Source organism: Sebastes fasciatus, chromosome 10 (assembly GCF_043250625.1).
Source record: "Sebastes fasciatus isolate fSebFas1 chromosome 10, fSebFas1.pri, whole genome shotgun sequence".
NCBI lineage: Eukaryota > Metazoa > Chordata > Actinopteri > Perciformes > Sebastidae > Sebastes > Sebastes fasciatus.
In genome coordinates, this window is record NC_133804.1 from 19,948,910 (window position 1) to 19,973,268 (window position 24,359).

Here is a 24,359-nt window from a genome sequence, read left to right on the forward strand (position 1 = left end):
GTGTCATTTACAGGGATGCACAGGAGGCCACCACTGATTTGAATGACACTTAAACACACTGCACACCCCCAAGACCATGAGAGAGATCCTTTGTTTCAAAACTTTGGGGCCATATTGCCACAAAGGTTGTTGTGGTTTTTTCCAAATCTTACAGCCACCAGAAACACTTCTTGCGGAGTTTCTTGACACGGGCCTTGGTGCTGGGCCGGCCGGAGGATGAAGGGGCTAGCGTGGGCTTGGTCAGAGAGGGTGCAGGCACATCGTTCTCCCCGTCCAAGGCCTCCATAACCCCCTGGAAGCGTCCTTCCTGCTGTCGGAAATCATGCTCCACACTGGAGAGGAGAGGAGAGAGAGAGAGCAGTTAAGGGAGAGGCAGCAGGTAGCATACTTTATAGGTTGGGGTAGTATCAAATCAAGTCAAATTGATTTATATAGCTCATTTTTCACAAAAAGAGATTAGATGTGGGTGGTAGAGAGAGAGAGAGAGAGAGGATGAGCAGAGGGATGTGACGACAGGTGGAGGTCTACTGTGCAGAAAGAGAGATTAGAAAGAGAGGGGGATTGAGAGAAAGGTGAGTGAAGGAGTTTTGGTGACATTAAAATGTAAAGTGTATTGCAAAATGCTGACACCACCTTAAACAGAGGATGTACTTGCACATAATGCAGTTTTATATGGAGGTGTAACATCATGTTGTGTTCTTTAACTCCCATATATGCACCTTCAGCACACACACTTTCACACAGGCCTCAACTCAGCACTCATTTCACATCCATAGTATTCTTCATGCACCAGTAGATCACAGGCTGGTGAGACGAGAGGAGTGGGAGGAGAATGAAAAGGAGAGCAGGAAAGGGAGGAGAGGAAAGGAAAAGGAGAGGGACATTTGCAAAAACGGAGGAGCTAAAGGAAGGAGCTCTTCTCATATGTTCAAAGCAGACCCTCTTGGCTTTCTTTTTCTATGCTTCTGTCGTTCCCCCTCCCAACTCTCGTTGCTCTAGCGCTCTCTTTTTCTCACCATCTCTCTGAAGTGTCCACCGCTGCGGGTCATAGTGTAGCAGACTTTGAGTTCTTCTGTGTTTTTTTGTGGGCAAGATTTTGTGTTGAGTTGGATTGTAGGGGCGGAGCTGCATAGGAGCTCGGCATCTGGAGTTAATGAGCCGCATGATGAGGCATGGAGAGCAGAGGCAACCAACCCACCTTCCCCCTCCAGTATCCCAACATCCCAACACACACACATGTGCTCCCCTGACACCCAATGTGTGCATCATCCACAACAAGCCCACGGCTGACAGAGGGGGAAAAGGGAAACATGCAGGGGCTTGTGTGAGGAGAGAGGAAAGAAGCTGACTCTCCTCTGGGAGACGGAGGGATGGATTAATGAAAGAAAACTTTAATAAAACAGGGCAGAGAGGTCATAGAGGGAGGAAACAAAAAGACATGAGGGAGGTAAAGAGGGAGAGAATAAGTGCCACCAGAGATGAGGAGAGGGGGAGGGCAGAGAAGTCTCGGCTCCCATGGAAGGAGCGCAGGGATGGAGGGAGTGAGGGAATGAGTGGATAGAGGAGGAAGTAAAAGCTCTGGTGTGCACAGAGGAAGGGAGATGAATAAATGATTAAGGAGATGTTCCACTGTATGACTACACACACACACACACACAACACATATATATGGAAAGATAAAGTGGTGCACCTGTCCCACATTCACTCAATTTATCTTGTTTTAGAGTGGAGGACTTTTCTTTTGTCGGGTCTCTTTTTACCCACACACTTGGCTCGGTTTCATCCTCCCCGTCTTTCAATCCACTCTAACTACCTCTCTCTACTCAGATCTACCTCCCTCTCACTATTGTTCATGGAGTTGCGGCACAATGGGGAAAAGCTGCTGATCTTAATTTGGTCTGCAAGCTGACATCTTCAGCAGCTGTGTGCGTGACTGTGTGTTCTCGTTGCTTCTATACTTGTGAGAACTTCTTGAATTTTCAAACCTTCATTGTTTGGTTTAAGTGAGGATGGAAGTTGGTCATGAAGTGGACAGTGTTATGTTTTACATGTATGGATGTGTTATATCTCTTGTGTTACTCACTAGCTGTATGTATGAGTGGAAGAATGCCTTTTAGTTTTAGGCAATGGGCTACCTCCGGGTCTGAAAAGTGATGCTAATGTGGAGGTGTCTTAAACTTGCATTCTTTCTAACAGCCAGCAGGGGGCGACTCCTCTGGTTGCAGAAAGAAATCTGGTTGTATAGAAGTCTATGAGAAAATGAACCTACTTCTCACTTGATTTATTACCTCAGTAAACATTGTAAACATGAATTTATGGTCTCAATCGCTAGTTTCAAGTCTTCTTCAATACAGCATGATGTTCATTTAGTAAATTATGGTCCCATTTAGAGTCAAATAGACCATAAAGCAGGGTATGCTTTAAGGCGTGGCTATCTTGTGATTGACAGGTTGCTACCACGCCGTTGTCCGGTCTGGGTGTACCCTTTCGCAGAGTGTTTTCAGTTCATGAAAGATAACTGTAACATTTTGGTCGTCGTAAAAATGTCTTATTCAGCGTTCGGTTGTGCTTAGCTCCAACCTCTCGTGTCACTTCTGGTTGCAAAAACCAAGATGGCAACGGCCAAAATGCCGAAATCAAGGCTTCAAAACGGCAGTCCACAAACCAATGGGTGAGGTCACGGTGACTACGTCCACTTCATATATATACTATGTCTATGGTGTTAGGTGTGTATATGTGCCTGCATGCTGTATGTCTCTGTGTGTGTTTGTGTTTGAGCTGTTTAAGCTTTGGTAGAAAAAACAGAGGGGCTGTCAAAAGTTCCTTTCCCCATTGTCTCTCATCATACAGATGAATTAGTACTCACAATGGCAAAACATCTCCAGGCAGCCAGCCCACATCAAAACCACTTTCTTTTGCCATAATTCATTAGGATGAATGTTTCAGTCCCACGCGTAAATTCATCCTCTGCTCGTGTGTGTCTCTTCCCCTATCACCCATCCTCTTTACCCAGAATCCTCTCTGAGGGTTTGATAAGGCTGTCCAGTCAACCAAATGGAGCTTATGACTTTTCCTCACAACGGGCCACTGAAACTGTTTTCTGCATATATAATATTTGTAATAAGAAACGTATACTGATACAGTATATGAGTAGAAAATGATTAGGAAGCAGATTCTGCACATCCGTCCAAGTAATTAACATCTTCCACGTAGCGTGAAGTACATCAGTTTGTCAGTATGTGTGAGTGCGTGCATGCGAGTACATGCATATGAAATGAGCAAACAGACGTCACCGATAAAAGCTGAGTCCTATTTTTGTTGGATTAATTAGCATGTGTGTATACATGATTATATTTGCATGTGTGAAAACAAAAGGAAAAGTAGAGCAGGAAAGAAAATCTCTGAATTGGATGATAATGATGTGAGCAAGTGTCGAAGTAGCAACACACTGTTCAGATCAGGGTAGCCGCAGGCCCTTAAAAATCACCCAAAATGCCTAAAGATTTCTAAGTTCAGGGCCTTGAAAGTAATGTAATGTCTTAATTACTGTTATTAAATGGTAAATAGACTGCACTTTGCAAAGCGCTTCTCTAGTCTTGTGACTTTTCATTTCAGCTGATATTTAACTTTAACTGCTCTTCTGTGAACTAAGTTAAATAAACCAAAGTAAGATATGTGACGTTACTCCGAAACATTGCCAGTCAGCACGCCCACGCATTTTTTTATAATTTAATTAAATCAGAGTTCTGCTTTGTGAAACATGACAAATTTATCAGAAGAACTGAGTGAATTGTGAAAAGCCTGTTTGATAAGTTAAATTACATTTTAAATGACTGACGAGGCAAATAAAGTCTTCAACTGTTTCCTACTCTCGGAGGAAAACCTCCTTTGACATATTGTTAAATTTAACGGAGCCGACCTTACCAGTAAAGATACTTCTTCTAAGAGATAATTTATTATTTCTTACGACTCATAAACAGACACTTACTCATTCGGCAAACATAATTTAACGTAATTCTGTATTAATTTCAGTTCCATTTAAAGTGAATAAATGTGATGTTTCCCAGATAAATGTGATAAATGTTTACACATTTTTATAACTGATGGTTTATTAAATCAAATTCTACTGAGGGAAACATGAAGTCGAATTTAGCAGAAGAACTCAGTAATATAGAAAAAGGCTTTTTTGTAGAGTAGCAGACATCATCAGTGTCTGATAAACCAATGACGCACTGCCATATAGTTCTGTGGAGGGAGAGATTCTTCTTCTGTGGTTTCAACGGACCACTCTGACACTATATGGTGAGTGATCCTCACCTGTGCAGTGAAGTATAATGTGGAAAAACGCACATGAATTCTAACCAGTGATCGGATATGTATTAGATTTAGGACAATATATAAAAGTGGCCCAGACCTGATTGGAAAAAAATCGGTGTCCACACTACTCTGAAAAAAATCTGATATGTGTCAAAAAAATTTGATTTGGGCCACGTTTACTTGTAATGTGAACGTAGCCTTAGCATACACTCAAAGCGCATTACAACACAAGCCAGCATTCACCCTTTCACACACACATTCATACACTGGTGGTCGAGGCTACCGTACAAGGTGCCGCCTGGTTTCTCTGTACTGCATGATCACTCTTAGATTACAGAGCAGGTTTATTTGTGAAATAAAATAATAGTACTTTATGTCCTGTAAACATTAATTTCCTCTATTCCACTTTCTTACACTGCTAATCTATTTATATTCAGAGCTTTCGATAGTATTTTTCTGTGTTTTGTTGCTTATTTAAAATTCAGTTCCATCATATTTATGTGAGGAAATACTTTTGGAAGAGTAGACTAATTTAAAAATTACCAGAATAATGCTTTTTGTGAACAATAGGGCTTTCATCTTTGTGTGTACGTGCTTGCATACGACTGTGTAGAGTGGGGGAAGATATGTGTGTTAATTTCCATCTGTGTACATCTGTATGAATATATGGATGGATGATTGTGTTACGTGGCAGTCCTTTCCCACTGGAGTTCATTACAACTTACTTGGCTAAGGATCCTCTTGTGTTAATTAAGATCAATGGGAGGAGAGAATGAAGATGAAGATGATGAGGGAGTTGGAGAAGTGTGTGAGGAGATGGAGAGATTAAACAACAGAGTTATAGAAAGTGAAAGTATACAGGAGGAATGCATGTGGTGCTGCTTGGGGGCGAATGTCTTTGTGAGTTACAGAGAACTGAAGAGATGAAGGCCCTGTAATAAAATGTGTCTTTATCCCCTTGTGGCCTGCAAAGGAGATTTATATACGTATGATTGTAAACAAGCAGAAATAGCATTAAGCTTTGGTCTGACACAAAAGTTGTGGACTAAAAGGAGGTTTTGATGCCGGATTATTCCAGTTACAGCAACTTTTTCTTTTTTGTTTTGCTTCTGTGTTCTTCGTACTGTATACGTGAAAACCCACATTTCCATCTAGTGTGAGCAGTGCACAGACAGACTTTGAGTTTGGGTAGGGCACAGGTGATTATAGCGGTGGCAGATGGAATGAGGTAAGCATGTACAGAGGAAACCAGTTTGATTGAAAGTTAGAGATGAAAGAAAGAGAGCTTGAGCAGGCATGGTATGAAAAGATGGAGTGATTTACATAATGAAAAAGATGAGAATAAGGGGTGAGGTGATGGGGGGATTAAACTACAGTATGTGGTATCAGATTGTGAGGGTGCAGCTCTGTAAATTGTGGAGGATCTATGAATGCAATTACTGATTTAGGTCACGCACACAAGGGACAACTGGAACAGGAAAGACGCATCATTTAGGTGCTGAATTAATTTCCTTGTTTGCACAGAATGTTGTTTTATGTGTAAATAACTTTTCCTGGAGAGAGCGTGCTCGTCTAATCTCTAGAATACAGCATTCATTTCAATATTAATGAGGGGGATCACTCACAGAATTGCATTTTTTCCTATAATAGGGATACATTGTTTGAGTAGTACAATTATCAGAGTGGGAGAAAAGGGCAGAGACAGCAGGGTAGCAGGAAGAAAGGCTAATGAAAAATAAAACAAATAGATTGAGGTGCTGAATAAGAAATAAAACGTGGAAAAGCCGAGAGAAAAACAATGTGAAATGGAACATTTTCAAGGCTACAAAAGGCATACACAGTTGTCTAGGAGAAGTTTCAGGGCTGTTTATTCCGCTGCAGGAAAGAATGAGTTGTCATTGTTGTGTTATGTAATGCAGTAAGCTCATTATCTTGATCAGGTTACCTGTAGATGATGCAGGCTGTCTTTTGGCAGGTGGGGCAGTTGTTTATGTCCTGACCAGTTCTGTACGAGCTGCGGCTGCAGAAACAACAGATGTAAAACATTCACATACACTTGCAGAAGGAGTTTAATTGAACATACTTGTGTGCAATCTAGATGGCACCTACACATCTGATGTTACAAACACCTTTTTTTCTTTATATCATGTTGTTATTTCAGTCATATCTTATAAATATCAGGATTTGGTATCAACCACTGAAAGTCTTTCTAGACTTAACATTGTACACGGATGTTCAACAGCAGAGAAAGAAGTGGTAGAAATAGCAGTTTGCACCAACAACAGCCTTTGCTTTTCTTTACTGGAAGAAGTCTCGCTCTCTTCACTGCCGGTGTCACAATTTTTATTGGTTCCTCCACCTACACATACTCAATGCAGCAACATCAGGTGTGTTCTCTGGGGGTTGTCAGAGGGCACAAAATAGCTTGTGATGTTTAGTGCATGCGATGTACTCCAACAGGAGTATTCAGGACATCACCTGAATAGTCCTGGTGGGCTGCCTGCTTGGCATTCCAGGCAGGTGAAAATAACCACGGAGCGGTGTGTGCAGTGACTGTGTAGGTACAGCCCTGTCTCCTTAAAATTACGTTCCCATACAACTAAACTGAATTCTCAATTACGTTTGGAAGGAAACGTATTTTATCCCGGATTACGTTTGTCTTTGACGTATGTCAAATATGATTGTAAGTCCGCAGACGGCCACAGCAAGTGATACAGTACAACAGGTGACGTGCAGAGCAGGTGATGTAGAATATCGAGGGACCGTTAATGAAAGTTACAGGTCATCTCTAGATACGCAAATTAAGAAACTCTTGCAAAATGGTTAACGTTAGGCATTGACCTCGAATAGGTAAGGTTAGGCTTTGACCTTGAATGGTTAAGCTTAGGATAGGTCGTCGAGCAGCGAGTCTTGCAAGAGTTTTTGCAAGTTGCGTGTTACCTTCTAGCCATGACCAATAATAACGTTATTACAAGTTGCATGTTATAATAACGAGTAAAACAAGCGTGATCGTCCACTAGGGGGGCTGGGAGTTGTGGTGGATGGGTCAAATAAACACTGGACTTTGCCCCAGGAGACCGCTGTTCACGTTGTCATTTTAAGCCAAACCATGATGTTTTTACTAAACCTAACTCAGTAGTTTTGTTGCCTTAACCTAACTAAGTTGTGTTTTTGTTTCGTTTTCAATTTACAACATTGACCATGCGTTTAAAACTGTGACCAGGAGAAAAAACCTTTACCTCGAAACATAGTTGAAAAAATCAGTTCAGTTGTATGGGAACATCATTTTTTGGAAATGGAGCTGGTAGGTAGGTTTAGTTGGGAGCCGAATGTTACATGACACCAATATCACGAGCCGAGAGCTCAGTGAAAATGATCTTATTGTCTTTCATTCTAGGAAATAGTTATATTAAAAATCGTTGTGCATTACAAAAAAACATGATTAGTGTACACATGCAAACCATGTTGTCAAGGTTGAACAAGACTTCAGAGCAAAACACTCAAAATAAAATCAGATAAAAGCATCTGACAAGCACATGCCGACTGCCATTTAATTGGAAAGCTTCATTTTGCCAAGATATTTTGGCTGCCCTTTGACTGAACTGTGTAGATGAGGGAGTAGCTGATTTATGTTGATAAAATAGACATTTTAATTACATGGAGAGAGACTTTGTGACTGGCATAATTTTTTCCTTTCCCACAAGTCTTTATCAAAGACAACAACAGCAAGAGAAGATGACTATTTGCTTCGGGAGAGAAAAGAAAACAAGGAGCTGAGCACAGCGACAACCTCTTAGCTCAGCCGACACTTTCATCACAGCGGCCCACTTAAAGTGCTTTCATTTCTGGCTCAGCGTCAGATGCATGTAGACCCTCTTACTTGCTGGTTCTCTCAATTACTCTCTTTCTGTCTCACCCTTTCTCTTCTGTTTGCTTTTTTACCCCTTTTTTACCTTACTCATCACACACTTAGCACGAGGCATGAGCACACACACACACACACACACACACACACACACACTGGAGAATACAGTATGATACTCTGATACAGTCTCTCACACCGGGCAGGACAGCATGTACACTGAGTTTAGGAGCCTTATTGTGCAGCTTGAACATTAATTGCATTTCTCAACGGTAATCTGATAGGGATTAGTCTGGAGCTAGAGACATCTGTTAACCCTGAACAGAAAGAAGGAGGGTAAAAACATGTGAACATATGAATAAGAATGAGCTTGTAAAGAGGAAGTTCAGGTGCAGAAAAGAAAGATTATTGAAGAGAAGATGAGGCAAAAGGGTAAAGAATTGGTTTTAGGTAGAGATGTTCCAATTACAAAGTGAGATGGCTCACTCGTTAGCTACTGCCATCATCGTTTTTTCCAGGGGCTGATGATGGAAGTAGCTAACGAGTGAGCCATCTCACTTCTTTCACATCTCTATTGAGAGTTGCACACGTGCAGTACCGATCGGGCAGGATGTACGGATCAGGTATCGAGTGACACGTGTTGCTGTTGTTTCTGTGTACTGTAAATGAGCTGATAAATGATATGATAACATGATATCGGATAGGTGCGCGGACTTGCATACTCGCCGATACATCCAACATTTTAGGCTGTATCGAAGGCATTTCCGTTACTGGTATCGGAACAACTCTAGTTTTAGGTTGTTTGGGAGGAGGAGAAGAACTAATGGGCATGAGGGATTAGGAAGGACAGCTAGAAAGGGGTTGAAAGTTAGGATGGGAGAAAGACATATAATATAAACTTAAAGGAGAAGAATTACTGACAGTAAAGGTGAAATGGTGGGGAGGATGCGGAGGCAAAGATTGGGGAGCGATAGAGAAACAAAACAGAGTGACAGCTAACACATGACAGCAGGGGAGAGTGATGGACAGGTTGTCGGGCAGCGAGAAGGGAGAAGATCAGAAAATGATGAGGGGGCAATGGAGCGATTCCCCGTTGTTAGTTGCGGGAGGTGAAGAAAGAAAGAAAGGTGAGGAGAGAGAAAAGGGTATGAATTAAGAATGGAGGAAAGCGCGATGCGAGAGCGGAGCTGGAGAAAGGGATGAATAGCTTGAAGCAGGTTAAAGAGCCTCGGAGAAAGGGGAGGGCGTCGATTTGAAAAGAAGTGAGTACGGAAACTTAGCCAACTGGGACTCATGACGAGGAGGGAAACAAAGGATGTGGAGCAGGAGAATAAAAGAATTAGCAGAAGAGAGAAAGAAAGTACTGATTAGCTTGCTTTGGTGGGCAATATACAATGTCTCTCGGGCACACGGTAACCATGGGGAGAACATCCCCTTTAAGGTATATAAGATGAAGGGACAGAGGAAGGATGTACTAGCATTGACCACAGGCTGCCAGGTATCGTATATCCCCACAGGATTGGATCACACACACAAACACACACACTACAGCTATTCTCCAACGGCCTGACATTTAAAATCTATTACACGGACTTGAAAGCCTGTCGGTATATATTGCTATAAAAACTCAAATATACTCTTTTCAGTCATGTGCACTCCCCTGACGCCCTCTCTTCCTCTGCTCTCTCTTCTATCTCACTCTCTCTCACTGAAGCACTTGCTATTGCAATGAATATCGTTACCTCTTCTTCATCTCTTATCTCTGTATTCATCCTTATCTTCATTCATGCCTCTTTTCACTCTGTATCTTGTAACCCTCTTCTTTTGTCTCATTTCACACAACATCTTCTATTTTTTCTTTTCCTCTTGTTCTCCTTCCATCCCCTCCATTTCCTCTTCTGTCTCCTTATTCCCCCCATTAAAGAGGACCTATTATACTTATTTTCAGGTGCATACTTGTAATTTGGGTATCTTCTAGAACATGTTTACATGATTTAAATTAAAAAAAGAAAACGCTTTACTTTTCTCATACCGGCTGTGCTGCAGCACCTCTTTTCACCCTCCTGCCCCCTCTCCCGAAAAGCTATGTCTGCTCTGATTGGTCAGCTGGCCCACTGTCGTGATTGGTCAGCCAAACCTAACTTTTTGGTAGCTCCACTCTAACTAGCTTTGTTCGAGGGCGTGCCAAACTAGCCTCTAGACAAAGTGTGTTACTTGGTGACATCACCACGTTACAGAAGACTTCCATCAAGGCGTTTCAGGCAGCTCAGGACCAGTGTTTCTGTGGGGGAGAGTAACTCCCTTTGGCGTGGACTTTGAGCTTTGTAACTTTGCAGACCTTTTACATGCACAAAAAACTATGTGACACACTAAAAGAAAGTGAAAAAGCATAATATGTCCCCTTTAACTCCCTTCTCTCACCCTTCACTGAGGGCCTTGCTCTTCTCCAGGTCTTGAATGACGTTGAGAAGCACCTTGATCTTCTCCTGATTGGACTGTAGGTTCTCCTCCACACTCTGCAGCTGCTTCTCCAGCCCGCGTGGCGCGCTCCCCGCGGGTCCGACCACCAACCCTCCTGGAGCCCCGTTACATTGTGCTTTCATATGAGTCTTACAAGGCAGAGTGTGGTCGTCGAATGATTTGCTCTTCTGTTTTGCGCAGTCCTTGAGTTTGATCCGTTCTGAGGATGTTTGTTTGGGAGTGTTTGTGGTCTCGGGGGTGTTTTTGGTTTGCGCTACAGGGGTGGCCGGTTTGGAACAAGCGGGTTTGGGAGAGTTTGTTGCTGGGAGAGGTGGGCTGTCTGTAGATTTTAAGTCACTTTGAAGGGAAGGAGCTGGATGTTTAGGAGTGATACGGACTGATGTGTGTTGGTGTGTGTGTTCATCAGTGTGCTGGATTTTAGCCAAGTCATGCTTGTGTTTTTCGGTCGAAGGTGGCTCTGATGCTTCTGCAGATGGTGTGTGTGGTCGTTGCGTGTGTGTGGTAGCTGTGGTCCTGTCTGCATCGTTGTGCGTGAGTGTGTCTGCTGTTTGGGTGGCTGAGTCCTTGTAGAGAGTGAAGTCTGCAGAACGTGGCCTCGTCTGCTGCTTTGACTCTTTTGTTTTGTTCTGGGCGTCTGGCGTGTGGTTGGAATGTGAGCTGTGTGTTTTTGGTATAGTGTGTGACAGCTGCGGTATTTGAGAAGTCTTTACTGATGTGTCCGTGTTTTTAGTGCAAGGCTGAGAGTCCAGAGCGCTTTCTTTTCTTGACTGAGCCACAGACGGTTTCCGCGGCGGATTAGGTAAAGTCTGGCTGGCTATTACTTGATTGACAGCCTTCCTGCGACATGCGCCTGTGCACGGTGTAATCTGTGATCGTCTCCTCCCACATGTCCCACAAAGGCTGGGTGGGGAATTCGCCATCACTCGACAGGGCCGCGGTGGGGTGGCGTGCATGGTCGTACAACCACTCCCCGTCTTTAATACGGAGCGATGGCCCTCCCCTCGTAGAGACTGCACCCTCCTCCTCTCTCGGGCTGGCTCCTTACCTTCTGTGGCCTCAGTGCAAACCCCTCCCACCGCGTCAGAGGCTACCACACTGCCATTTGTATACCGAGCTGTCCTTTTGTCTCTTGTGTCCTTGGGGTTTGTTCGTATAGTTTTGATCTGGCAGTAAACTCCGCTGCCTGACCCCTGTGACCCCATGTCGTCCTGTGTCAGGCTGTTGATCTCGTTCTGAGACGTCTCCTTGGACACCGGGAGACTGTTGCTGTCACTTCTTATAACTCCCCCTGTCTCCACTGTCGTTGTTTTGTCTGTTGCCATGGCGAGTGGCCGATGTGTGTTGCTTGGTTGGCTGCCGTGTCGTTTGATGGAGGGGAGAGTCCGCAGTCCGGGAGATGTTTGCACCCCGACGCTGCACAGCGGCCCCCATCTCCCCCCGGCCAGGGGAACCCCCAGCGCAGGCACTGGATTAGTTGGGTCAGCCACCCTCCTGCCCATACTCCTCTGCAGGTCGGCTCAGCCCCCTGAGGAGCTGAACGGGATGGAGGCAAGCAGCGACATCGGCCAACGTCAGCAGGATTACATCCAATAAAACATGGGAATGTTTCCAGCTTTTGTTTACCCAAATTAATTAGTGTCTGTGAGGTTGTATGTTGAAGCTGGAGACAGGAAGTCAATATCCAATAAGGCTTTAAACCCTCAATGGTCTTCCATTAATGGCCTCCTTACTAGATTAGCTACTTCTGATTGGACATCACTGTCGAGGCTTTTCTCCGTCTCTAACCAGATGATAAGTTGGATGGACTCGCTCTCTCTCTCTGGGCATTGCGGGTTTGTTCTGCAGGGAGAGAGAAAAAGAGAGAATGAATGAATGAGGGAAACAGCAGAAAAAAGGAGGGAGACAGGGTATAAATGGTCAGTTTGGCAAGAAGACACAGACATTAGGCACGTAAAAGCACCATAAAAGCTTTGACCTCGACTGAATGCACACACTGACCTGATCGATGGAACTCTTATCAACCTCTTATTAGACCAGCAGGTGGGTGGGAGTTACAGAGGCAACACTCTAAATCTCATCAAGCTGTTCCTCTTGAGGGAACAGAAAAGACTAGGGATATCTTAAGGGTAATACTGTCTGTATCTCTATAAGTTTCAAGTTGCACACACCCCCCAGGAGCCATGTCATTAAATCTTAAAAATGTAGGACTACAGATGTTGTTGTAGTCTTTTATTACGTGGTGACAGAGCGTGACGCATCTCAAATGAGGTTCTGTTTGCCTCCCACAGCAGTATGTAAACTGATGATGCATCATACCTCGACATCTCTCATGGAAGCAGTTTGGAAATCTGTCTAATGAGTTCAGTATAATGTTAAACCCTGCATTATTGTTTCTGCCTATCCTCCTGTTTTTCATTGAGGTAGACAGGCATTAGGGCTGGGACGATACACCTATCTCCTGACTCGATACTATCTCGATACTTGGGTGCCGATTCGATATGTATTGCCATTCTACGAGTATTGTGATTCAATATTACAATTTCTTGCAATTTTTGTTAACTTTTTTAACACTAGACTATGAGAAAAAGTTGAATCATACACTTCTCGGGACTTTTACTTTCAAAAATATAACATATAACAGAAATGTCAGTATATGGGTGCTCTACAGTTGTAGCGTCGGCTGATTTGACCACGGAGAAGAGAGTAACGGCTGACAGAGTTAGCATGCAGCTTTAGCCATGACGTCTAGCTCTGCTTTTCCTGCAATGTCCGGCTGCGATTTGTTTTGATTGACGAATACGGAACGGATATGATGTCTCGTTACTCAGACTACAACAATGAAAGCAGTGACTTCCTTCTACCTCCATATAGACTCAAAAGAAGCAAACATATCGATTCTGGCATTAAAGAATCAATTTCAAAATCTTGAAAAAAAAATCGCGATACATGGGTGAATCTATTTTTTTTACCCACCCTAACAGGCATGTTGCCTAAACTCAGTGTTAATATATAATTTACTTTTTGTTTAATTGTTTGTTGGACAGGAAAACAAATTGAAATGCATAGCTAGATTATGTGAAAAGCCTTATCTGTCTTTATATTGATGTACATGGTCAAACTTTTTGGATTATTTACGAGGGGAGCAAAAATAATCATTTGACCTTAATCACTTCATATCACTTGATGTGACACTATGATTAGCTGATAAAATTGGGGCAATAAATCCAATTTCTACTCAGGAGGAAATTGGGCCATTGCTGCAGCACATATTGGCTGGATACATCAAAGAAGAAAAGACACCGATAAGAGAATAAATGGAGTTTGTTTAAACATACAAAATTCAATATACTGTATTTAAGAGCAAGAAAATAGGCTGGAGTCATATCTGTCAGGTTAGAAATGAGCAGTCATTTAAACTAATGGAATCGCCTAATCATCACACACATTTAGCTCCTGAGGGTAATTGGCAGTGCTCTGGTTTGTAATCCAGTGCAATTGTTGCGTGACTACAAAGTGGCTCTGCATAAAATACAAGCATCAATACATGTTGTAGATCCAGGTTAGACATTTCAGCAAATTTCTTTTTATCCACCTACATTTAAATCAGACTGTTATCCACCCTCGAGAAGCCAATATGCTGTTGATTCCTGAATATTGGTGCTGTACAACAAATGTCTAGACCATTTCAACAGAATGGCATTGCTAGGCAACAGCTTGGGTCCAGGTTTATTTCCTGTCATTCACATACACTGCAACAGGAAATAAACTGGGACACATTTGGAATGTTTACAACTGTGAAATGGTCCATTTAGGCAAAAAGAACTGGTCACAAAAGATAATTTGTGCATGAAATTAGGCAAGCCCAAGGCATCAGTCAGCAGACGGAAATCTTCTTTATGTCTCCATCAATATTTTATTTTATTTTTCTCCTATCTTCACCACATCTTCGTCCTTTCATTGCAGATGGTGTGTGATGTTAAACCAGCTGGCACACACACACACACACAGAGAGAGAAAGAGTTTATTCTATGCCAGTTGGTGCAACATCACAACACAAATCCTTGCTGTAGGGTCAAGGTTGGAACAGTACAATAGTTTTAGAAATAAATGAAATATGGCCTTGTTCAGGGCTGCACAGTTATCACTGTCGCCTCACAGCAAGAGGGTCGGAAGTTCAAACCCGGCTTGCGGCTTTTCTGTGTTTGGACGTTCTCCCCGTGTTAGCGTGGGTTTTCCGGGTTCTCTGGTTTCCTCCCACAGTCCAAAGACATGCAGGTTAGGTTAATTGTTGACTCTAAATTGCCCGTGGGAGTGAATGTGAGCATGAATGGTTGTCTGTCTCTATGTATCAGCCCTGTGATAGTCTGGCGACCTGTCCAGGGTGTACCCCGCCTTCGCCTAATGTCAGCTGGAATCGGCTCCAGCCCCCCCGCGACCCTGAATAGGATAAGCGGTTTGAGATAATGGATGGATGGATGGATGGCCTTGTTCACCTATTAGTTTAAGAACCAATGAAATTACTGACAAAAAAAACTTTTCATTAGAAGGCTTGGTGCCAGAAGTTTTAGAAATCGGCCCGTCAGCAGTGGTAGCCCTGTAGCAGTTAAAATATGTTCTCACTAGTGGACTCATACTAACTGGGGTGAGACTTTACTGACTGCTGAACTCATAGTTCATATGTATTCAGGATCAGAGTTATGCACACATTCCCCTCAAAGCAACGCTCTGTGTGACCTATATCGACTCTTTTTCAAGCCCGGTGTCACATGCTGTTTTGACAGCATGAGCAGAATAGAAATGGGCATTTCAGCCCTTTTATTCATACTTTTACCCGACAGCAAGTGTAATTAATATTGTCAGTCTCTTTGGAGTTTCAGTTTTCATTTAAAGTCATTAAATATTAAAACTGAGCGAACACAGTTTATTATGCTGGTGGGCCTGCCCATGGGCAGCAGTATAGAATTGGGAACAGTTTAAAATTAGACTGTTTCCTGTCTGTATCCCTTGTTTATGAAACTTTCTACACCTCAGCTGAGACAACAGCAGTCGCTGTCACACGGTTAGTGCTCGTGACAAAGTTCCCGGGACACATTTGTGCTCGAGAGCTTCACTTGACAGCCAGTCGAAATGTAAGCGCTTTACGTAAGGCACTATAGATCAAAGAATCTCTACTTCAGTGCCATATTGCTGCTATTTATATGAATATCTTGACAGTGTGTTGGCTCAAGGACTGCCACATTGCCTGGGAGGTCACACATAATTGACAGTTGAGACTGTTTATGATCGGTTGCCATGGTAACTGTGGCATTTATGGACCTGGAGTGCACCACAAAGGTCTTGACCCAGAGTTTTTTTTTTTTTTTTCCTTTTTGGTGTTTGTGTGTGTGAGAGTGAAATCTATTTGCAAAGCAGGCCGCAGTCACCGGGCTGGATGAGAAATGGACTGAGATGTGTTGTTTGCGAAAAGAAATTGCAGAGAGAGAGGGGGAAAGCGAGAATAAGAGAGCAAACCAGTGTTTCTGTGTGCGACGGAGAGAGTGAGGACTGCAGATGTGCGTTCGAGCGTGCGTGCGTGTTTGAGTGTGTTTTGTGTCGTCAAGCAGTTTGCCTTGGGATTCAGACTAAGTCAATTGAAGGTAATTTCACTGCAGCTCATTTCCAAGCATTTGTCATCCACCAGCAGCCACACCAGACACCTGCTGCAACAAACTTTCTCTCTCTCTCTCTCTCTCTCTCTCTCTCTCTCTCTCTCTCTTTCTCTCTCTCTCTCTCTCTCTGTCTCCTTGATGTCACCACCGATTTATGTGTGTGTGTGTGTGTGTGTGTGTGTGTGTGTGTGTGTGTGTGTGTGTGAGTGTGTGTTTGTGTGTGTGCCAGCCATCTCATGTCTCACTCTTCACCCCTGACCTGCAGGCTGTCAGGCAGAAAGTGGCAACATATCCTCAGAAGTCACTTTCTCAGATTCCCACGCCTGTCTCTCTTCATCTTTCTACCACTCTCTTCCTCTCTCTCTCTACTTCTTATTGGATACCACTCTCCTCCCGTCGCCTTCGTCTTTCATCATTACCCGTGTTTGTTGTCGCACTTTTCCACTCGCCGCCCCCTTTTCCATCTCTGTCACGCTGTGTCTGATTTACTGTGCGTTTCACTCTCCTCCCCCCCGTCTCTATATTTAATCTTAGTCTCTCGCCCACATTGCACCTCTGGCTTTCTAAAACGAGCGGGGAGGAGAAGGGGAGGTGACACTGTTGGCTAGAGGGGATGAAGGGGAGGCGACAAAAGAGGAGAATGGGGGAGACCGAAGCACAGAGAGTTGCTGAAAGGTGGCGGATGGATAAGATGAAGGAGAACGATCACTGACAAGATGAAAGTGATGCGTGTGAGAGGAGAGGAAGAGATGTAAAGGCCCGTTTGCCTAAATTGTCTGATGGAGTTGGTTAAAGAATAAAGAGAGAAGCATGGCAGAGAAGTGAGACAGACATTAAAAGGAAGGAAGATGTGGGAATCCGCACACACGGCTTGCCAGTAATCAATACGCACTGCAAGTGTGCTTGAGCATCTGTCACCACACAGACAAACACACTCACAGCCTTTAAACACTAGGGAGGTTTCTTGACAGGGTGCAGCTTTTTATGAAATCTGCTTATACATGCAACGAGTTTAATTTACCAGTTGGTGGATTTGGGCTGTTCAGGAAATGTCTACTATGCAGACAGTCTCAGCGAGGCCTTGTGTGTGTGTGTGTGTGTGTGTGCGTGTGTGTGTGTGTGTACATGTGTGTGCACATCCACGCCTTTGCAGTGGTAACAGAGCACTGAATGCTCCAGCGAATCGAGTCCCCTGTCGTTTCAAGGTGAGCCTCATTTTTCAACCACCGATTGACGGGCCGCGTGTGTGTGTGTGTGTTTTAGGGAGACCGAGACTCGCTTTACTGCTCCGTAATCACATTGCTTTTCTCACTCGCCATCTATCGCCCACTCACCTCCAGAACAGAACAAACGCAGCACTTTATTGGCCCTTTGAGACAGGGCATTTTGGGTACTGTAGTCAGTTTTTTTTTTTGTCTGCTGTCTGGGCTGAAAGTAACAAAAGAAAACTTTTCTATTTCAGCTAAGGCTGTCAATCCATTAAAATATTTAATCGCGATTAATCGCATGATTTTCCATAGTTAATCTTGATAAATCGCAAATTAATCACACATTTTTTATCTGTTCAAAATGCACCTTAAAGGGAAATTTGTCAAGTATTAAATACTCTTATCAACATGGGAGGGGACAAATATGCTTGCTTCATGCAAATGTATGTATATATTTCTTATTGGAAATCAATTAACAACACAAAACAATCACAAATATTGTTCAGAAGCCCTCACAGGTACTGCATTTAACATAAAAAAATATATGCTCAAATCATAACATGGCAAACTGCAGCCCAACAGGCAACAACAGCTGTCAGTGTCAGTGTGCTGACTTCACTATGACTTAAGCAAAACTGCATGCGATCATCATAAAGTGGGCATGTCTGTAAAGGGGAGACTCGTGGGTACCCATAAAACCCATTTTCATTCACATACTGTATCTTGAGGTCAGAGGTCAAGGGACCCCTTTGAAAATTAACATGCCAGTTTTTCCTAACCAAAATGTAGCGTAAGTTTGGAGCATTTAGCCTCCTTTAAGACAAGCTAGAATGACATGGTTGGTACCAATTGAATCCTTAGGTTTTCTAGCTTTAAAACTGAGCCCATTAAAGTACAACCTAAAAATCAATCTGAGTAAGTATTAATTATTCCATAGCTATAAATCTTAGCACAAAGTCAGACATAATTCCAAGACAGCTTGCGGAGGCGTTTGACAGTGAATAATTGTAGGAAGAAGCTGGAGTGATGTCAGCACAGGTAGCAACAATGATCTGCTAAGTAAGAGTGCGAGCTAGCTGTTAAATTATTAAGACCTCCCCCTCTCTGACTTGTTTTAATGTGAATGACGGCTGAAAAAGACTGGCGGCGTGATCAGCAGACAAGCTGTCAGACAGGTCAGTTGGACAGAACAGCTCATTACAGGTACGACTGCTCTGCTTCACCTGAACGAACATGATGCTAAAAAAGGAGACTCAGCAGAATCGCTGAGAATCCTTTCTCAGCTCTTTAGAAATATAAGGCAGCTTTTACCTCTGATGGGATATTAAGGTACGTGCGTGTGGGTAATAAGTACAGTGAAGGGACTGAGAAAAGAGCCTAGTTTTCTGTCCATATTAGTGGCAGTAGAAAATATTAGTTTCATTTCTGCTTGTAAATTAATATTGTGTGTGCAGATGTCCAATATTTGCATGCAGCATTGCAGACATACAGTACAGCATGTGTACACTTTTTAAATCCATATTTCTTTTGTCTCCATAATTGGTTTCACCTTTTCTCAAGCACCATGGTACAGTTTAACATTTATCCCCGCACATCCGACAGAAGGAAAGGTCCAGAAATGATTATCAACCCGGAAACTTGCTCAGCATCCCACAGTCTGTTTTGCTGTGCATTTTAATTGGGTTATTTTTCAGGGACAGTGCACTTTAATCAGCATTTCAACAACTGAAGAGCCAGAAGCCACAAAGGCATATGTTCATCTCACAAAAGCCAAGTATCTCAGCCAACCCTGCATAATCCAAGTTTGGTTCTCATTGAAGCATTGTTTGGGGCAGATAGCGTGCGCCTCGCTGATAACAAGAGACTCACGTGTCTCTTCAAGGCAGCTAGTGCAAACAATGGAAAAGGGTTTCTGCAACTTGCAACATGAGAGAGAGCTTAATGTAGGTTTCCTATGAGAAATAGAATAATAGAAAATGACTGTGCTCTACAACAATGGTTTCAAAACTTGTTTAGACCAACCAACCCCTAATATAACATGAATTAATGAATTTCCTTAATTTCTTCTTGATGAGCTTACATTAAAGGTGTACAAGGACAAATAAACAAAACAGATTAGGTTGCAGGCTTTTTAATGAGACATGTGAGCCTGCTATTGATGTGTTAAGCCAAGTAGTGGGGCAGCTAAACTGAAATATTCATAACAATTGTGCATTTTGCGATAAAAGCAACAAATTTGGCACAGACATAGGTTTATATGTTGAATGAAAAGCTATATACAGTATATCGGGGTGCTGCACATTTGGCCCCTGAGGGCTGTGGCAGCCATTGAAAAGCAATGTATATAGTTATTTAACATAGAAAACGGTGGCGGGTTTACTTCATGAATGTTTGACCAAAATGAATCCAATTTAAAAAAAGAATAAGAATAATAAATGCCATACTCCAGCAGCACATTGTTAACACTTGTTTACACTCCCCTTCACACAGACACAGCTCTGTGCAAGCAAGTGATGAGACCCTCATCTGTCTTTGTCCAACCCCAGCTAGTTGGTGAAGGTAATGCGGGTGATGGCAGTAGTGCCTGTCATATAGAGTGTATAAAATCTAGACGTCGTCTCTGTGACGTCACCTGAAGAGCAAAAATTAAGTTCAAAGTGGGTAGTTCCAGCTGTTGCCATCTTGGCAGTGACGTCTCCGGCTAATCCAAAAATGGGCAAAGAGGTGTAGCGTGGATGGAGCAGAAAAATGGCTGCCCCAAATTCGCAGCGCCCCGATATCTATATCTTTTCATAATATATAAACCTACGTCTGTGCCAAATGTGTTGCTTTTATCTCTAAATGCACAGTTGTTACGCTTATCTGCCCCGCTGTAGCGTTCAGTCTGATGTTAGTTCTGTTGCTCGTCTCAGACTGTGTCGAGGGCTGAGGTGTGTCATCATTTCTTTGAGCTCTGTTCACCGTGTCAAATCTTCCCATTGCTTGCTCTGACCGTCACTACTTTTCTGTTCTGCTGAGCCCCTGACAACCTCCCGAGCCGGAAAGCATGTTGTGTCACTGTGACAACCGGCAACCGGGAGTTATCAAGTCATTTTGAAAGTTTTGAAACGTTATTAAAAAAAAGCACCATAAATTAACAGTATGATAAATCTTGCAGCACCCTTGGCCTGTCCTCAAGGCACCCACTTTGGCAGCCACTGCTCTACCGCACATTATGTACTGTGTGTTCATGATAGATTTACGTTCCAATCTGGCCAACACCATCTCAGTGTTGCTCATGAGAATTTAACTTTGCTCCGAACATGAATGAATATCAGGATTCTGAGTTTTGTGTCTAGAGACCCTCAAAGCTATAGGTTGTTTTGAGCCAACAGTCCTCGCCCCTGGACAAACTCCTCTGAGGAAATGTACTTTGCCGTGTGTGTGTGCATGTTTTAATCAGTGATGCATGAATTAGACAAAGGCAGGAAATGAATTTAGCCTAGAGATAACTTAATTCTTCATTAGACCTGTGAGGCAGACTAGCCTGGACGTGTGAGGCTTTTCCCTGATGAACCCTCAGATAATGATAATATATTAATTAAAAGTCATTTGAAAGGGAAAGAGTCTTGTCAGTTGCACCTTGCATGCATGAACACCAGTAGGAGTTTTAAGTCATATACCTGCAGGGTTTAAGGGATTCCACCCAGTGATCATTGACCATTTTAGATCAGAATATAAATAAATCATTTGCACTTCCACATATATTAATTCATTAATTGAAGATCTTGAAAAAGATAAATTTCCTTAAAAGTTTGAATCCTTTTTAGCCCCTTTTACTTGTTTACGAGGAGGTAATAGGACATAATTCAGTGTGATGTAGTGTTCCAGTCGGCTGGCCCTCAGAGAAAAAAAATTGAATTCTGTTTGGTTTTATGGCGCAGGCTTATTTACAACCAGTTAGGTACCTGTAACAAGAAACGGGGTGAAATATAGAGCGTATCATTGACAAATCCATCTGCCAGATTAATTCATTTGTTTGTTGTTGGCTAGAGGAATGTGTGTTCGCTGAGCAGCAGAGCAGAGAAACCTAGTGAAACTGAATATGAGATATTTGCCGACAAATATTTGATAATCAGAGATAAACACAATAAAGGAGGGAAACTAGATCCTGTAAGCCAACAGAGGAGAACAAAGTGTCAAAGTTAGACGACCACATACTGTACATCTTATCAGCGTGTGATATACCGTAGCCTGTTTTGCTCTCTTCCTGTCAACTCATCTTTTTATCCCTCCTTTTTCACCTGTCCTCCTTCTCTCATTGCTCTCTCCTCCCTCTCTCCTCTTCTCTCATCTCATCTTTCCCTCCTCTGCCGTATCACTCATCCTGTCCGCACATCCCATCCAATCTCTCCATCATTAACCCCCGGTCTATCTCTCCTCCTCTCACCTCTCCATACTGTTGCCCTCTCTGCCCTCCCTCCCTCCCTCATCCATCTCCTTCATCCATCTCAACTGCCCTTCTGACTTTCTAGTCCTCTTCTCGTTCACCGCATCTCATCACCTTTTCACCGTCTGTCTGGTTAGCAGAGTGTCAATGACACAGACACACACACACAAGGATGCATATGAAAGTACACACATTTCTTTTGACTCTACCTCGCTGTCAATCTCCTTTAACCTTTATCTCTCTATCTCGCCATCATTCTCAGGAGAAAAGTGATGTAATTAAAGTCAGTGGCGTATAATGTCACAACCTATTGATTGGGTTTCCCCATAGACAGTCATTTGCATTATACCCCTTCAAATTATCTCTTTCTGTGCTGCACTTGTTTCCAATATATGCATGTTACCAGACATGTAAACAAACTTTCAAGCACATTTTACACAAAGTTTTGAAATGTTGCCAAAATAATTCAAAGTTTTGGTTTGTTTCTCTCAGTCGACTTCAAACAAATACACAACACTCCCAAATATTGGAAAAGAAAACATTAAAGTAATAGCAAAATCCGAATTAATAAAGCACATTCTAGTGGAAATTGAATAGAAATCTTTAGAGATTTGATTAGTACTGGATTAAATTCCTGCCAGCATACAGTATGTTGGTTATGCATCACTCTTTCATCCAAGCATAAAAACAGAGAAATGCACTCAGCGATATTCTCATGCATCACTAATAACCACAACAAGCTCCCTGTATATTCAGGTATTAGGATATTTTTAGCAACAAATCTTGCTTCCATCCCTATAGGTCCAATATTTGTCAATGTTTTTATATATATTTGTAAAGCAAACTTAACATTTTGACCTTCGTCTTCAATATGTCTAATGTGATCTCTCTGTAAAAAAAAAACTAGTTTTAGAATATGAACAGTCCAAAACACAACATAAGAAAAGAAAGACTTCCTTACTCTATTTTGGACTTGATGTGTGTATGTCTGTGCCAATGTTTGATGTTGTAATACAGACACACAAGCACACACACACACACACACACACACACACACACACACACACACACACACACACTGTCACATATATATCCCTGCTGTCTCAGTTTTAGATCCCTGCACACATTTGCCTGTTCTCTCTCTTTCACACACACACACACACACACACACACACACACACACACACACACACACACAGATGCACAGGGGTGGCATTAGTGTATAAGAGAAGGGTTATTGCAATATAATCCCATATTAAAGCTACACTAGCTGTTCTGACGATTGGTTTCAGAGGCTTTTAATAGCCACAGATACACACACGCACTCTCGCACACATACGTAAATTAACAGAAGCATTTAGAATCCTTGTTAAAAGCAAAAGTTGTAATTAATGTTGCATGGTGAAACGCACACAAGATAAGCGCCACACACATACTGTAAACAAACGCACACAGATGTAATCATATGCAGCAAATCCCACTGTGACAGATGGATAGGATTACTCACCTGCCACACACACACACATAGACATATATCCCCACTGTGATGATGTGATCACGCTGCTTTTTTAAACAGAAATAAACACACAGTTGCCATAAACAGCCTTCCTGAAGTAGAGATGTACACACTTTTTGTCTATAGGAAACAAGACGCCCAAACAAAGCCAGACACTGTTGTTTTTTTTGGGGTCCAGAGGTTAATCCTGTAAGGATTTTGTCCATTAGTCCAGTTGGCTCACTGCGGCTTGAATCCATTATCACCAGTATACCTCCATTCACTGGCCAGTGTCTTAAATCTTGAATGAGCTGCTTTGAAAATAAAGTACTATAGCCGCGGGCTACGAGACTGGAGAGATTCCTCAGAGGGTCATACTGTAACAGAGCATCTTTACCAAGAAGAAAACATTTCAGTATAACAAGCACACACTTACTGTACACTGTTTTCTTTCCTTACAACTGTCTTTCATTGCTCTCTCAGTCACTTACCTTTTTCTCATCCTCCCCTTTGGTCCGCATGCTTGTTCTCGGTGTCTCTCTCTCATCCCTGATAGTCCTTTAGTCCTCAGCAGCGCTCTCCTCCGACCCTTTACCGCTCTCTATCTCTCTCTCCGTCTCATTCTCTTGCTACTGATCCTCGCATGCTCGCGGAGCCCAGTGATCCTCCCTCCTCTCTCTCTCTCTCTCTCTCTTTCTTTCTCTCTCTCTCTCCCTCTCTCTCTCTTTCTGCCTTTCTCTGATTTATCTATCTCATTTTACTGCAATTCTCTCTCTCACCCGTTCTCTTTAGCGCTCACCTGCTTCTCAAATACCGTCACTATGTTATTAGTTCCTTCACCTTCAATCATCTCTCACTCTCTCTCTGTCTATTTCCCCAGTTCTGTCTCTCTACTGGTGGCTAATCCCATGCCGTGCCC

At 42.8% G+C, this 24,359-nt stretch overlaps 2 protein-coding genes across 3 annotated transcripts in view; one reads left to right on the top strand and one right to left on the bottom strand.

Annotated features, from left to right (window-relative positions):
- insyn2b (inhibitory synaptic factor family member 2B) lies at positions 1–24,072 on the bottom strand. Of its 2 annotated transcripts, none has more exons than XM_074648824.1 (4): positions 12,391–12,500; positions 10,601–12,193; positions 6,263–6,337; positions 1–332 (listed from the first exon to the last, which is right to left on the bottom strand). In XM_074648824.1, the coding sequence occupies exons 2-4, from the start codon at positions 12,157–12,159 to the stop codon at positions 149–151; spliced, it is 1,818 nt and encodes a 605-aa protein (XP_074504925.1). In that variant the 5' UTR covers positions 12,160–12,193; positions 12,391–12,500; the 3' UTR covers positions 1–148. The 2 variants fall into 2 exon arrangements, 1 of the variants encoding a protein (XP_074504925.1); XR_012595607.1 differs by lacking the exon at positions 10,601–12,193 and adding an exon at positions 23,932–24,072 and having other exon boundaries at positions 268–332; positions 12,391–12,499.
- dock2 (dedicator of cytokinesis 2) overlaps positions 1–24,359 on the top strand; it is a 115,450-nt gene that overhangs the window by 60,316 nt on the left and 30,775 nt on the right. The window lies entirely within an intron of this gene.

Excerpts from the sequence above, each read along its gene's own strand:
- insyn2b (XM_074648824.1), bottom strand. The coding sequence starts at position 12,159 with ATGGGCAGGAGGGTGGCTGACCCAACTAATCCAGTGCCTGCGCTGGGG. Across the intron at positions 6,338-10,600 it reads AGCAAGGCCCTCAGTGAAGG|CCGCAGCTCGTACAGAACTG; the intron begins GTGAGAGAAGGG and ends TTGTTTCTGCAG. Across the intron at positions 333-6,262 it reads ACAGCCTGCATCATCTACAG|TGTGGAGCATGATTTCCGAC; the intron begins GTAACCTGATCA and ends TCTCCTCTCCAG.